The sequence below is a fragment of the Dermochelys coriacea genome, chromosome 2 (genome assembly GCF_009764565.3).
Source record: "Dermochelys coriacea isolate rDerCor1 chromosome 2, rDerCor1.pri.v4, whole genome shotgun sequence".
In the NCBI taxonomy this organism is placed as follows: Eukaryota; Metazoa; Chordata; order Testudines; family Dermochelyidae; genus Dermochelys; species Dermochelys coriacea.
Window position 1 is genome coordinate 249,367,099 of NC_050069.1, and position 14,839 is coordinate 249,381,937.

General features: G+C 41.0%; 1 protein-coding gene across 10 annotated transcripts in view; it reads left to right on the forward strand.

The window, feature by feature from the left end:
• DIP2C (disco interacting protein 2 homolog C) overlaps positions 1–14,839 on the forward strand; it is a 513,143-nt gene that overhangs the window by 426,768 nt on the left and 71,536 nt on the right. For all 10 annotated transcript variants that reach the window (XM_038391694.2, XM_043509595.1, XM_038391695.2 and 7 more), the window contains 5 exons: positions 1,196–1,319; positions 2,417–2,538; positions 6,428–6,539; positions 6,670–6,779; positions 7,312–7,442. In XM_038391694.2, the coding sequence (XP_038247622.1) occupies positions 1,196–1,319; positions 2,417–2,538; positions 6,428–6,539; positions 6,670–6,779; positions 7,312–7,442 (599 nt within the window). The remainder of the gene's footprint in view (positions 1–1,195; positions 1,320–2,416; positions 2,539–6,427; positions 6,540–6,669; positions 6,780–7,311; positions 7,443–14,839) is intronic.

Below are 14,839 nucleotides of genomic sequence, written 5' to 3' on the forward strand. Positions count from 1 at the left end.
CTTTTCTCGCTCACTGTTAGGCTTCTCTGCTGAGACTGCCAACAGGGGCATGCATTGTGGTGGTCATTTTTGTGATATAGACCTATTGGGGCTATGCCAAAACCAGAAAACTCAGCCATTGTAGACCACTACAGTCTGATAGCCCCATTTGAGTAGTGACCCAAAGTTAACTTCTATAAGAATAGGTCAGTTGTTCAGGTGAGAGGCTGCATAGCCTATTAACTCTTCCTGAGCTATCTTTCCTCCCATCCCACATGCCTAGTCTGTCAACCACGTGCAAATAAATAACTTTCTTTCCTATTTGGTGTATCTGCATGTGCATCTTTGTTCCTAACTTATCTCTTCCCCCTCATATGTGTTTTCTTCCCTTCTGGCTTGTGTCTCATCTTCTAATAAGTCCTTCTAATGTGCCATCTGGCTTCATTCCAGTGTGCAGACAGTGAAGTTAAGTTTACAGGAATACTCTTCTCAGACTCTGGTTATGTGTACACTGCAAAAAAAAAAAAAAAACCCAAACAAATGAAAAAAAAACACCTCTCAGAGCCCAGGATCATGCTACAGGGCTAAAAATAGCAGAGTAGACATTCCTGCTCAGGCTTGAGCCAAGGCTCTGAGCCCACCTTTCCCTTCGCCACGTTTCAGAGCCCAGGCTTCAGCCCGAGCAGAATGATTGAGTTACTATTTTTAGCCCTGTAGCGTGAGCCCTGTGGGCCTAAATTAGTTGACTCAGGCTCTGAGACTTGTTGCTGTGGTTGTTTTTTCCCCCAGTGTAGACGTAACCTTACTCATCAGACTACTGCAGAATTCTTGTAAAAATGCGCTTTAGTCCCTGCATGTGGGAACAGAGCAGGTATAACAAAGGGAAGTAGTGCTGATTATATGGTCATGATATTACATCGTAACTGACGTATCGTTAAGGTGAGTGATTAAATCATTGCTTTGGGTGGAGTGTATGGTGATTGGGGGTGGGACGTATTCACATCCTGACAAAATTATTTTAATTTTTTCCAGTTGCAGTTTGGTATGAGACTGAAGGTTTTCCTAGTTAAACTATGTGGCTATTGACACTCTCTCTTTTTTTTTTTTTAAACATCCTGAAGAAAAGCCTTCAATTGGTAATTTATCAGTTGGGGAAGGAATATCAGAACTCAACCTACATCCTGTTCTTCTGACACTAACTTATTTCAATATGCAGGGAACAATAGCCAACTCCCTAACCTGTGCCCAGCTACATAAACGAGCGGAGAAGATAGCAGTCATGCTGATGGAAAGGGGACACTTACAAGATGGAGACCATGTGGCTTTGGTCTACCCACCAGGTAAAGAACTTGCATGTATTGTACTATGGGGACCCTAAAAGTTCTGACTTCACTGTTTTTGTTAGAGGACTTCGGAAAAATAAGTCACAGACATATGTCTAAGCAGTAGTGCAAGTAGAATTTATTTCTTATCGGTACGCTATACGTAGGCGATTCATGGGAGGAACACAAAAGGGAGGCACCAGCTAAAGGGGGACACGTGACCTCCCCACTTGACCCCCCATGTCACTCCTCCCCACCCCCAGCCCAGGGACCCGCACTCTCTCTGTCCCCTCCCCATCTCATGTTACTAGGTGGGAGGGGACGGGGCTCTGTCCTCCCACTGCACCAGATACAGACTTCTGAACCGCAGGGCTCCCTGGAACCACAGTGGCAAAAGGAGCAGAATGTGGCTGTATCAGTACTGCCCCAGCCCTGTCCTCCAGTGGGGCTGTACAGACCCCAGACAGGAGATGCAGCTGCATGGAAGGGCAGGGGGTGGTCCAGCCACAACGAAGGAGTTGCTGGCGTGAGGCCACCCGACAGCCCCATGTTCTGCTCTCTGTCTTTCCGGTACAGCATACTGGCAATAAATATCTTAATGGTATGGCGTACCAGACTGTAACACCCTACTTACACCACTGTGTCTAGGTAAAATAGGGTGGGAAGGAATCAGAAAGTAATTTTAAAACAAAATCCTTAAGCACACAGGAGCAGTGAAGAACACAAATCCTCTTTGTTCTTTGTGTTGAAATTCTCCTTTAAAATGCTGTTTTGTGTGTAAATTTAAATTGGATAGCCTATTTAATCAACAGTAATTAATCTTCTTCACTGATAAATTGATGATAATAAAACTGAGCAGTTCATTTGAGTGATGACATGTAGTTTAAACTTTTGGGCCTTCTTTAGTATTTCATGCGTAAAAGAACAGCACAAATGACAGTAATCAGTGAAGCTTAGCAAATACTGACAAGGGACTGAAAAAGAAGTCTGTTAAAGAGCTTAGTTGCTCATTTGACCTTCTAGGTTACTTCAAAGTAGTATTTATGCTGACATGGGTGTCTGTGATTAAATTATTTGATTTTCAGGTGAGGATTTTTGTTTTGTTCTTCATGCAGGAATAGACCTGATTGCAGCATTTTATGGTTGCCTGTATGCAGGCTGTGTGCCAATAACTGTTCGACCTCCACATCCACAGAACATTGCAACAACATTACCTACAGTGAAAATGATTGTCGAGGTGAGCAGACATCTGGAAATCCGCAAGCAGTCTAAACTGGCAGTGGACTAAATATAGAAAATTAAAGTGCTCTTTAGAAGTTTTTCCATCAAAGTTAGCAAAAGGCTATAGGTTTTATAACGTGGGTTCAAACTTAATGTCACAGGATCTGATCCTGTACAGTACCACAAAGTAAGGGGAACAGGGTATGTTCAACACTGCTTGAAAACATGCAGTACCCACACTGTCACAATCAGATGAGAGTGCATTTACAACCACTTCTTTCAAAGACCCATGTAGACGTGTTTTCCAGCATATGACTCTAAATCAGGTATCTCAGGATTATTGGTATTATTATTTACACTGACCTAGCTCAACTGTTTCAGGTTAAACATCTTTAATGTAAACTGTTTTCAGCCAACCTGTATCTGAAACTCCCGCACCACATAGTTCTTTTTACATGTTTGTAAAAGCCTTTTACAAATTTATGGTTACAAGTTGAGTTAGCAGCTCTTAAACTGACTGGGGAGTAACAGTTTAGAAGTTACATTGTGGCCAGGCTTTTAGCCAGAGAGGGATAACCTGGATTTTGTTTGTTTGTTTGTCTTTTAGTCTTACTTAGTCTATTTTTGTTCTTTGGTGCACTGATACTGCATTGACCACATTGGTGCAAGAAGAGTACGTGGGGTGGCCTCTTATGTCTGATGTTGTTTTCTACTTTATTAAATGGCACTCTAGTTCTCTAAGGGCTTGTCTACACTGGCAATTTACAGCTCTGTAACTTTCTCGCTTAGGGGTGTGAAAAAACAGTCCCCTGAGCACAGCAGGTTTCAGCACTGTAAAGCACCAGTGTAGACAGTGCCCCAGCGCTGGGAGCTATGCCCCGCATGGAGGTACCCAAAAACTCTCTGGCTAGTAATCCCATTTGTAGACTCCTGCACAGATAGAAAATTTGGATCCACATCTGATCCATGATCTGCAAATATAGTCCCCAGATATAAAGCGGATATCTGCAAATTTGTAAGTATCGACCAATTTGAAGTTAATGGGTCCACTTACGAAGTAAGATGCTACTCAGTACGAATGTGGTGTTAGAATCTGACCTGCTATTAACAGATTAATGGGACCATTATTATTTATTATAGTGATGGTCTTGTGTTCTCTTGAGATGTTTTAAAACTGAGCATATGCAATAACACTTCAGTGATCCCTCAATCTCTGATAGCCAAGATTGACCAGGAGGGCTGCTAAGATTGACCAGGAGGGCTGCTAGGGCATGTCTGGCAAACCTTCAGGTGGATCTAAGCTGTCTCGTGATCATTTAGCTCTTTTCAACAGGCCAACTTTTTAAATAAAGATTGAAAATTGCCAGCCCTACTAAAGACAGTTTGACTTGGAGGCCTGTCCAGCTCTGTTTCACCCAGGGATTCTTTCTCATTTTGAAGTGGAGTGACCTTGTGGAGATTAAAATATTGAGGCTGTTGCGAATACATTGCTGAGTTGCTGCTGTCCTAGGGAAAAATTCTGCCCTCCCAGTACCATCACTTCAACTCCTTTTGAAGTCAATGGCAGTTGCTTCTGAGAGCGGAAATTGGCCCATAGAACTGTGTTTTGCAGATGCCTAGGGAGTAGTCAAAGTAATCAAACATTCCTGTGATCTAACTATATTGTTGCTAGAGGTCTAAAAGACTATGGACCAGACTGTGCTCTAATTGGATGGGGGAAACCCAAGCAGGGTGACTGGAAATGGATATTGTCCCATCCAAATGGAGGTGTGTTTGCTGCCCATCCATCAGGGAGCTAGCCAGAAGCTCCCCAAATTTGATGTCTCTTGGGAAACCCGAAGGGGTCAGAGCTTCTGCACTCTTTTCTGAGTCTCCTGACTAACATAATATGGTACCTGAAATACCCAGCTGACCTTCAGTCTTCCCTCATTAAGTGCTTACACTTTGGCCCAGCCTATACAAGGTAGTACTGGGTGAGTGAACATTATCTTGGCTTGGGATACTGTGTTACATGTTGTGAGTGAGCGCTACTGTCAGGAGCCCTGCCGCCACCCTTCTCCACTAAGTGTCCACAGAGAGATCTTAGGAGGTGGAGGAGTCTATAATGTGGAGTCTCTGTTCCTCCCTTCCCCACATGCACATGCTGTTGGATCAGGGACATGGTGTGCTCCAGTGGTTCTCACCCAGTCGTACGTCTACCCCTGGGGATACGCAAAGGTCTTCCGGAGGAAAATCAACTCTTCTAGATATTTGCCTAGTTTTACACTACAGTCTACATAAAAAGCACTAGTGAAATCAGCACAAACTAAAATTTCGTACAGACAATGACTTGTTTATACTGCTCTATATACTATACACTGAAATGTAAGTACAGTGTTTATATTTCAATTGATTTATTTTATAATTATATGGTTAAACATGAGAAAAGAAGCAATTTTTCAGTAATAGTGTGCTGTGACACTTTTGTATTTTTATGTCTGATTTTGTGAGCAAGTAGTTTCTAAGTGAAGTGAAACTTGGGGGTACGCAAGACAAATCAGACTCCTGAAAGGGTTACAGTAGTCTGAAAAGATTGAAAGCCACTGGTGTGGTCAGTATGATTACTGCTGATAGCTGCTAATTTTCTCAGCTCACGTGGCAGAGCTTTTTGCATATGAGGCTGAAAGTGTGGGGTTCAAGGATTGATTTCCTCATGTTGACAAAAGGTGGGAGTTAAATGTTCCAGTGTGTAGATCCAGACTGTCTCTTTGGGACCAAAATGGCAACGTATTTGTACTAAGTTCAGTGCTAGAGTAACTCACAGTGAGTCGTTCTCAATTTGGGATTTTCCAATCGCCTTTTTCTCCATGCTGGAGGCCTGAATAAGGATATCTATTCTGCTAATAGTATTGACAGTAGTGCACAGAATGGTTATTACTTTGCATAGGTGTTGGATAACAGCTTAAGGTTCAGTTGAACCAAATGTGGTTCAGATTCCACAAAGAATACATTAATTAAGAATGCTTTCACTTACTTGATTTCTCTTCACAGACCCTCAAAGAGTGGGAAAGAAAGGAAAAATGCTTTGTTTTACATTGTTTCTGTGCTGTGATTTAAAATGTTCAGTAATGTATTTGGGCTTTTGTTTAAATACCCTATATTAAATACTTGTTCAAATAGTATCATGTTTTCTTTATGTAATGTATTTGGTAAAATAACTGCCCATTGTCAAAGACAGAGAAACCCCCAACATATGTAAATCTAAAATCCTCTAGAGCCTCAAATCGAGTGTCGGCAAAGAGGAGATGGTAAGCTGACTGTGTCACTTGAGAAATAACTGCTCTAGAGCTACGGTTTGAAACACCAGAACTCTCTGAAATGGAGCCCGTGTTAAGTCTCTAGTGGTCCTGCAGAGAATCCTATTTGTTTGATTTAGTGGAGAAATCATGGGTATGTGGCTAGCACACAGTTATTGAATATGTGGCTAGCACACAGTTATTGATTTAATATGGTGAAACCACTGGAACATTGCAAGTGTAAAGTTGGGTTTTCATTTTATTAAAATATTTGTATAAACAAACACGTATTGCCTTCACTTAGGGAATATTCTTGTCATAACCTTCACTACAGGTTTCCCAGGATGATGATGTATAGGGAAAAGTGCAATTTTTCCCTATTAATGCACCGTTAATTTCAATGTAACAATTTGCTGCAAAGTGCAATTATTGCTTGGTCTTGTAAAAGTCCTGTATACTCTCTGAAATTTCAAGGGTCTGCCTTTTTTGACATATGTTCCTGTCTCCTAATCACAGGAAATAAGACTGGTAAACTTACATACGTACCCTGTTGTAATATAAATCATGGTCTTACTCAGTTTTACATGTGAAGTAATCAGTGTTCTTTCCTTTTGTTTGTTAAACTCCCAGGTGAGTCGCTCTGCCTGTTTAATGACTACACAATTAATATGTAAATTGTTACGGTCACGAGAGGCGGCAGCAGCAGTGGATGTCAGAACGTGGCCTCCTGTACTAGATACAGGTAAGTAAGTATTAAAGCCAGAGCTGCCCTGTCTTGTTTTACAGTTGAACTTGTCATGGTTCAGAGATTCATGCAGTGAACTGCCTGTCATTAAAATAAGGAGCACGTTTTCATTTTTTATTTATTCTAGATGACTTGCCAAAGAAGCGGCCTGCTCAAATCTACAAACCTTCTAACCCTGACACACTGGCTTATCTTGATTTTAGTGTGTCCACAACTGGAATGCTAGCTGGGGTAAAGGTAGGAATTTCACACTAAAAACAAATGTTCTTGTCATGTATGTAACCAAACAATTTGGGCACATATAAAGTCGTATTTCATTGTAGTCTGGAAGATTCTAAAATTTTCTGTGATGTTGAAGATTTATAGGGTATGTTATTGATGATCAACAGAAATTCAAGCTGATACTTTTATTTTGCTTATACTGATGTTATATAGAAATTCTACCATCTTTATTTTTTGTGCTTGTAAAAGTTTAGCTCTTAGCTTTCAATATCAAATCAAGCACATCTGAAACCACTCATGACCATGTCCTACCTATTCAATTTATGATTCTCTATCTTCCTTTTCCTTGGATGGTTATTTGGATGACCTCTTAAAAGAAAGTTAACTCACATTAGGTATAAATTACAGTGTGTGTTCATGCTGAGCACAAAGTTTAATATTAATTTATTTCCTTCATCCTGTTACCGATTTCAGGAATGGCAATAGTTTGGGAATGAACCTGCAGAATGGCATAGTTTATCATTTTAATTACTGTCTTGTCTTCCAGATGTCTCATGCAGCCACTAGTGCCTTTTGTCGTTCTATTAAGCTGCAGTGTGAGCTTTACCCCTCTAGAGAAGTAGCTATCTGTTTGGACCCTTACTGTGGACTTGGGTTTGTCCTCTGGTGCCTCTGCAGGTGAGAATTCTCTTTAGACTTTTAAAACCCCATTTCCATTGTACCATAAAACAAAAGAACAAACTGCATTTGACAATAGAGAGATTTGATAATAGAGAGATTCTTGATTGGCAATAATAAAGCTGGCTGAAAAGCTGCAAAATATTTTCACAAAAATGTTGAAATTTTATTAGCACTAGTTAGTGGGGAGTTTATAACTTAGTTAACAGTTTTGTGGATTTCTGTACTCTATGGATGGTGTAATGTTGCAGTAAAAGCATTCTCAGTAACTTTCAGCTTTACTTTAAGACATGTAGGTAGATGTATATGAAAAATGATGTGCTTTACAGAAGAAAACTGAAAACATGGTACAGGGAAGGTCTAAGAAAAAGTAGCTGGAATCATTCTTTACTAAGAAATGTTAGATCCTAGAATTATTATGTTTTGACACATTTCACTGAAAGTGCAGTGTTGCTGTTTTAAAACCATGCTGAAATTAAGGTAACTTAAGGTATTAAAATGATAGTCTTGCATAAATGTTTTTATTTAAATTATAATTAAAAGTGAACATCCTATTGGAATCAACACTTTGTTTAGATGCTTTGAGCACTAAAAAATAAATAAATAAAAGTTAATGGTACAGGGACTTCTCTTGCACCAGATAATTATGATTTATGAGATGCATAAACCATGTGCTTCTTAGATTTCAAGCACGTTATTTTAGCATAAGATCCACTTACAGTCTGAGATTGTTCTCTTATTAACCTTTTGGGAAAAAACAGCAATTGGAAAATATAAAAAAAAAATGATTTGTTCTGATTTAAGCGTGTTGCAATTACTATATTATAATCTGGAACTGATGCACTGAGAATCATTATAGTAACATTAACTGTTCTGGTATAAAGCAACAGAAGGCATTTATCTGAGCTTGAACAATGAAAAATCAATGAGTCAGTTTCACTTTCAGGTTTTAAGAGCTGCAGCATTTTGGTTTCAGCAAACCTTGTTTGTTTAATAACAAAGTGTAGAAACCATTTTTGTTAGGCCTTGCCTTTTTAAAAAGCTTGTTTTTACAAAATGCAAATCTTGGACTAAATGTAAGCTGACACAGTTCCTTTAGCTCAGGCCACTGCCATTCCCAAAGAGGCCTTTGCTTGGAATCTTTGCTTGGAGCTGCAGGTGTGATACAAGGAGAGACACTCACACTTGCTGTCATCAAGCTAGCATTCAAAAAAAGAATGTAACTGCAGAAGCTACACTGTCCAAGTCCTAGCACATACTGGAGGCAGCTAGACCATCCCACAGCTTGCGCTGCTGTGACTTCACTTGTAAGGTCCATACCTTAAAATGTTATCCTAGAACAGTCTCTGTGTGTGTGTGTGTGTGTGTGGTTTTTCTTTTCTTTTTTTTTTTTTACGGGATCCAGTGTATTTGTTGGTTTAAATGATAATTGCTCCAATTCTTATTTCAAGGTCTACAGAGGGGCTAGAGCTGAACAAAAATCATTTTGCAGGAAATTTTGATATTTCAACATCTTCTTTTCATCCCCAATGGGTATCCCCATCACAGTTCCTCATGGGAGTTGTAGTTCATGTGTGCCTTGTGCCCTTATTCTCCCTGGCCAAAGTACATCTCCCAGGATATACCATAGTGGCTCAGGCCGAGGGGAGACTGCAGTGCAAGATAGGGAGATACAATTGGACCATGGGGCCAGGATAAGGGTGACACACGCAAATTACAACTTCCATGAGACATCATGTCAGCTCAAACAGACACAGATTAACGTTGACCTGACCAAAAAGGAAATATTTCCCAGTGCCGTTAACTCTCAGAAGTATTGTGATTTCTGGCCTGTGCTGGAGCCAGTCTTTCAATAAATGAGAAGCTCCAACCTTCATGTAAGGTTCAGACTTGCCCAAAGGAAACCCCCTTCTAATTGGCTGCCTTCCCCACTCGCCTGCCTTTTAGTGAAGAGCAACCAATCAGATGCTCCTTCCTGCCTTCCCTTCGGGACCCAAGAGAATTTGGATTAGGGACTGTGGGGAAAAGAGCAGCCAATACCATTTTCACAAGAGGGAAGGAACAGAAAGTGGAAAGAGCCCAGCAGCTCAGGGCAGCTGTGCTTCCTCCTTCCCTTTCATCTTGTGAAAAAAGGGTCAGTCTGTTCCGCTCTCCATCACTGCAACACTAGGCTTGGGAAGGAGCAAAGGATCCTGCCTCAGCTGCCACCCCACATCTGAAAGGGAGGTGAAGACACCCTACAGCTCCAGAAGGAGCAAAGGTGCTCAGAGGAACTGAGGCAGATGTGGGGACAGGAATTATGTATGGCTGGCTGTGTACAGTTGATGTGGGCTGGAGGGGCTGCTTAATGAACTGAAAGGTTGGGGGACAGGCCGATGTGGGGCTGAATACAGAACACAGAAATAATTATTAGAGTCTAGTTTGGGGAGAACCTGGAAGCTTTATGTAATTAGGGCAGCATTTTATATAAAGTTCTTTAATATAATCTCAGTTGGATCTTCCACTGAGAGCCAAAATCAGCTTACCCTACAAATTTGGGACTTGCTATGCACACAATGGGCAGGGGGAGTTCAAAAATGAAAAAAGATGAATGCAGTATAACCTCTCTCTACTCTTAAAAACCCTCATAATTTTCAGGATCTGAGCTTTTGGGATTGACCATACTGACTTTGCTTCAGTTTCCCTGATGGGCCAGCGAACAGCTTCAGCAAAATTGATGTTTTCCTGCAGAAAACATTGAATTCTCTTTTGGAAACCAAATTTTCTGTCAAACATTTTGATCCAAAAATTCATAATCAGCTCTAATAGATTATTTCTATGTTATATGTAGAAAGCTGACATGAGAACCCAGCATGGTTCATTTTGCTGTGCAGAATTGACTTCCATCTCACACTAGTTTGTTAGGAGTGAATGTCATTTTTAGGATGCTCTGTAGAAGTACTGCATAGCCCCTTAAGCATACAGTTTAGATCCTTAAGCATGCAGTTTACTCTTTCTAATTTACATGCCAAAAGGTGATTGTTACTTTTAACATGCCATGCTTTATCTCTGGAGGATATCTGGATGTAAAATTAAATACACAGATTGTGAAGTCTATTGTCATTGCCATTAACTACGCTACTACTTGCTATTCTAACATAGAGATTCATGGTCAGTTCCTACTGTCTTTATTTTTGAAGGTTAAGGGACTGCAAATGGTAGCAATTCATATTGGATACAGAGCAGGCAGAGAAAATGGGCTCCTTTATGCAGTCTCTGAAATAAGAAACACAAGTTAAAATTTTGAATTCAGTCACTTCAGCTATGCATATTTAATTCCTCCATTAACTAGGCCGAAGGAGGTATTCATTCTGCAAACAACCGAAAACTAACCTCTTTTCCCCATCGTAGGTTCTTAGAAGTTATGCTGCCCTGCTTTGCTGTGACGCCCCAGAATGCAATATTCTGTGACGTCAGAGCTATTAAGGAAAGCCCACTGGAGCATGGAGCCAGCCCATTGGTAAGTCTGGAGTGTATTGCATGGTTTTGCAAAGTTTGTTTTGTTTTCTGTCCTAAAGAGTATAAAAATATAACAAAAAGAAACCTTGCAAAGCAGAGCAATACATTCTTAAAAATGGGATTTACCAGCTTCTCTATAAACTGGCTGCATGCTTCAGCAGGGTTTCCGTGGGATCTTTGTCACAGAACGATGCATCCTAGGTATGGCAGCAGATTCATCAGGCCTATGTGAGTTCATTAATCCAAAAGCTCTTCTTTTTAGCTGTTTGTGCTGGCTTTTTCATGGGGGAATTCATCATGTGATTTGATTTGATTTTTCATATTTTTCTTTGCAGTTCTTGCCTTCCATTCTGAGATGCTGACCCTACTATTTTGTTTTGCATTGCATTTTTAAGTCTGTAAGTTATAATAGTTTTTAAAAGAGCAAACACTTTTCTCCAAATATAAATTCAAAACTAAATCCAATTAAACTACTTTCTGAACTTAAGATATCCCTGTCCTAATGTGTAGAACACCATTTATTGGAATAGAGCCTACTACACTCCATGTTAAGCGGGGTTTAATTATAAAAAAGAAACATAGGATAAAGCAGATATGAAATTTTTCCTGAATTGTATGTTAGCCAAACTAAGCTAAGCCCTCTAGTAATTCTGCTTTAATTATCAAAATACAGAAGAGTGTGTGTGTGTGTCTGTCTGTCTGTCTGTCTGTGTTGATAAACCAAAATGAAATAATAGTTAATTTTCTAAAACTGAGACTTTGCTAGTGCAGGTCAGTAACAATGTTTTAGTCCAGTTCTACAGTAATAGAGTTGCACTTAATTGCCATTTTGGTGAGGAATGGATTTAAATTGCAAATTAGGACCATAAGAGCTGTCTTTTTCCAGTCCCCTAAGACCACATTCAGCGAATACACTGTGTGCCGTGGACTTGTGTTATGAATGTTTGTTTTGGAAGTGCAATGAGAGCTGCTTTCTTCTTGCACACTTCCTGTCAGCCCTCAATGGGCAATTGGAGTCATTGATCAAGTAACTTCTACAGCAAAAGTGAGGTCCTGCAAAGTTTCCTCTTAAACAAATGGATGTAACTGTAGAGGAAGTGAACACCCCTTGAAACCATTGTTTCTTGGAATTGCAACTTTCCAGACTGCAGCAGGAGAGGCACCATTTTCATCTACTACATTTTGTGTCCTAAGTTGAAGATAAGCACTGGGGTGAAATTCTTACACCAGCCGCAAGCCCCTTTATGGCAAATAAAAGTGCTGCAGCATCATAAAGGGGCCCTAAAAGTCCCAGATCATGAGATAAGGTTGTCAACTTTGTAATATTTAAAAATAGGCCTGAGGCCCTGTCCCTGCCCTGCCTCTTTGTCCCAGGACCCTTCCCCCAGTCACTCCTCTTCCCTCTCTGCCCCGGTTGCTCACTGCTGTTCCTCTCTTTCCCCTGCCCGGGTCAGGAGGGACTCACCTGCAGAACCACTGCTGGGCACTGCATCTGCCTCATGCTGGTAGGAGGTGGCCCCGGCTGAGTAGTAGCTGGCGTGGGTGATGACCCGGTGCCTCCCCTGCCCACAATAACAGGTCTTTGCATGTCTGGTCAGTAGATCTGACCTGACACTGTCAGGTCTCCTTTTCAACCAAATTTTCAGGTCGAAACCTGGGCACCTGGCCACCCTATCAAGAGAGGAGGAGAATTCGGGCAATTCTCCTGGCATAACTGAGGAAGAAAGCCACCGGCTCAGAGAAGGCCAGTGAAGAATTCCCTTGCGCAGGGCAGCTCTCTCCTCTCTGTCTGTCTGTTAAACACAAGATAAAGACTGGACAAAACTTTCAAACTAGAGTGCCTGAAAACAGGCACTGAAGTAAGTGGGGGATCGGAGGGGCACTATTTTCAATGGTGCTGAACACCATCAACTCTTTGAGTGCTTGTCCATACATATTCCACTCTTGGTGCAGATGCTCTTGGGGTTGGAGTCTGTTGTCCAGCAGTGTTCTTTAGGGCCGTGCATATGCCCTTGTGTTCTCATACTGAGGGTAAAAGGGGCAAATCAGACCCATCTACCGTCCAGTCCTTCTCAATTGCGAGTTGCAGTTCTTTGATGTTCATGTCTTTGCATATTCTGTTTTCTTACCTGTTGTTGTGAATTGTGTATGGATTAGTGTTAGACAGTAGAGTTGCCTGTTGGCAATTTTTTTGATAGTTGTTAATTGTTTGGGGAAGTTTTTACCTTTCATATTATGTCTATTTTCCTCGCTTGGATCTTTTTCCCAGCACCATAACTTAGTGGTGTCCCATCACAAGTCATCCAGCTTCAAGACTGCCCCTCCTGCAAGGCAGCAATTCTGCTTAATGATGGACCGACCAAGTGCTTTGTTTTCTCTTGGGAAAGCTCATATACTCAGGAAATGTTGGTGCGTAAGTCCTTAAAAGTAAGGGAGACATGTTAGATTGCTCTGTGTCTAGCTTCTGACCTGGAAAGGGCAGACCCCACTGAAAAAGTTCCATTGCAGTCCAGAAGCATCTCTGTGAATTCTGGATCCACTAACTTCTGGGTTCCATCTTTGACAGTCATTTCAGTTTCAGATTCTGGTAAGACTATTAAAATTAAATCCACAAAGGATCAATACTCCTCTGGGAAAGCCAGGGACAGATCCCTGATGGGCATTTCCACTAAGAGGTCCAACTCACCTCAACACTACCATTTTAGGAAGACCCCATGTCACAAATCAGGTACCCTCGGAGCTCTGAGGGAGCACAGTACCAAGGCTTTGGTACTATCCTGGGATGCAAAGCAACCAGCAGTTATTTCAGCACAAGACTTGTAGCGTAAGAGCTGATTAGCACTGGTTTCCTTGATATTTCTCACTTCAGCACAGTAGTGGGCATGTTGGCACATTCAACCTTGATGCTCTCTGCTCTTATTCGGAATTTGTAATACATCCCTTCTAGGTACTGGGAAAGTTTGTAGTACTGAAGCATTTTCAAGTTTCAGAAGAGCCAGAATCTCCTCTGGTCTCCAAAGGGCTAAACATGCCTTCCAGCACCAGTGCTCTCCCCCTCATCGGCATTGAGTGACTCCTAGAGCTGACTGCCTCTAAATTTACCCTTTGTGAGAACTTTCTGGTTTTCATCTTTTATTGTATTCTGTTGTGACATGTCAAAGCTCAAAGATGAACAAATCACAGATAAAGATGTGTGAGGAAAAACTGTAAAACTGATGGGGAAATCTGCCCGTCTGATAGTCACAGGGCACACAGGAGGGAACTATCAATGTAGGAAACACTTCTGGAGAAGAATTTTTCAGTGAACGCGAAGATACTGCAACAATTAGTGCTGTACCTTTGGCACAGGGACATTACCAAGTGCCTGCATCTCAGTATTACTGTGCACTGGGGAGCCAATATACAATATTGTATATACAATACAATAGAGCTCTGGGATTTCATTTTTAAAAGTTCATAACATTTTGTGGAGAGAATTTTAAATGCATAATTTACTTTTAATTTGGGGCCTGATCCTGGCCCCTTGAAAATGATGGCAAAGCTCCTGTTTATTTCCATGGGAGTGGGGTCAGTTCCTTGGTGAGTAGAAGGTATTGTATTTTCTGTTCAAGAAATGTTCAAATAGTAATAACCAACCATAATCTTTTATCAGCAGGTGCATATTTTACATGCTACTAACCCAGGTATCTGTGTGCTTTTCCATGAGTTTCTAGCAGTAAGGGCCACCTGTATTTTGTAGGTTTTAGTAATTTAGGACTAGGTTCTGCCTACATTTCCACTCATTTCACTTGAATTATATGGGTGTAACAAAGGGCAGGATTTACCCTTAACATAAAGCTGTGAAAACTGTGCAGTGTTAGTGAGATATAAACATGTTGTGCCTAATACTTGATGTTAAA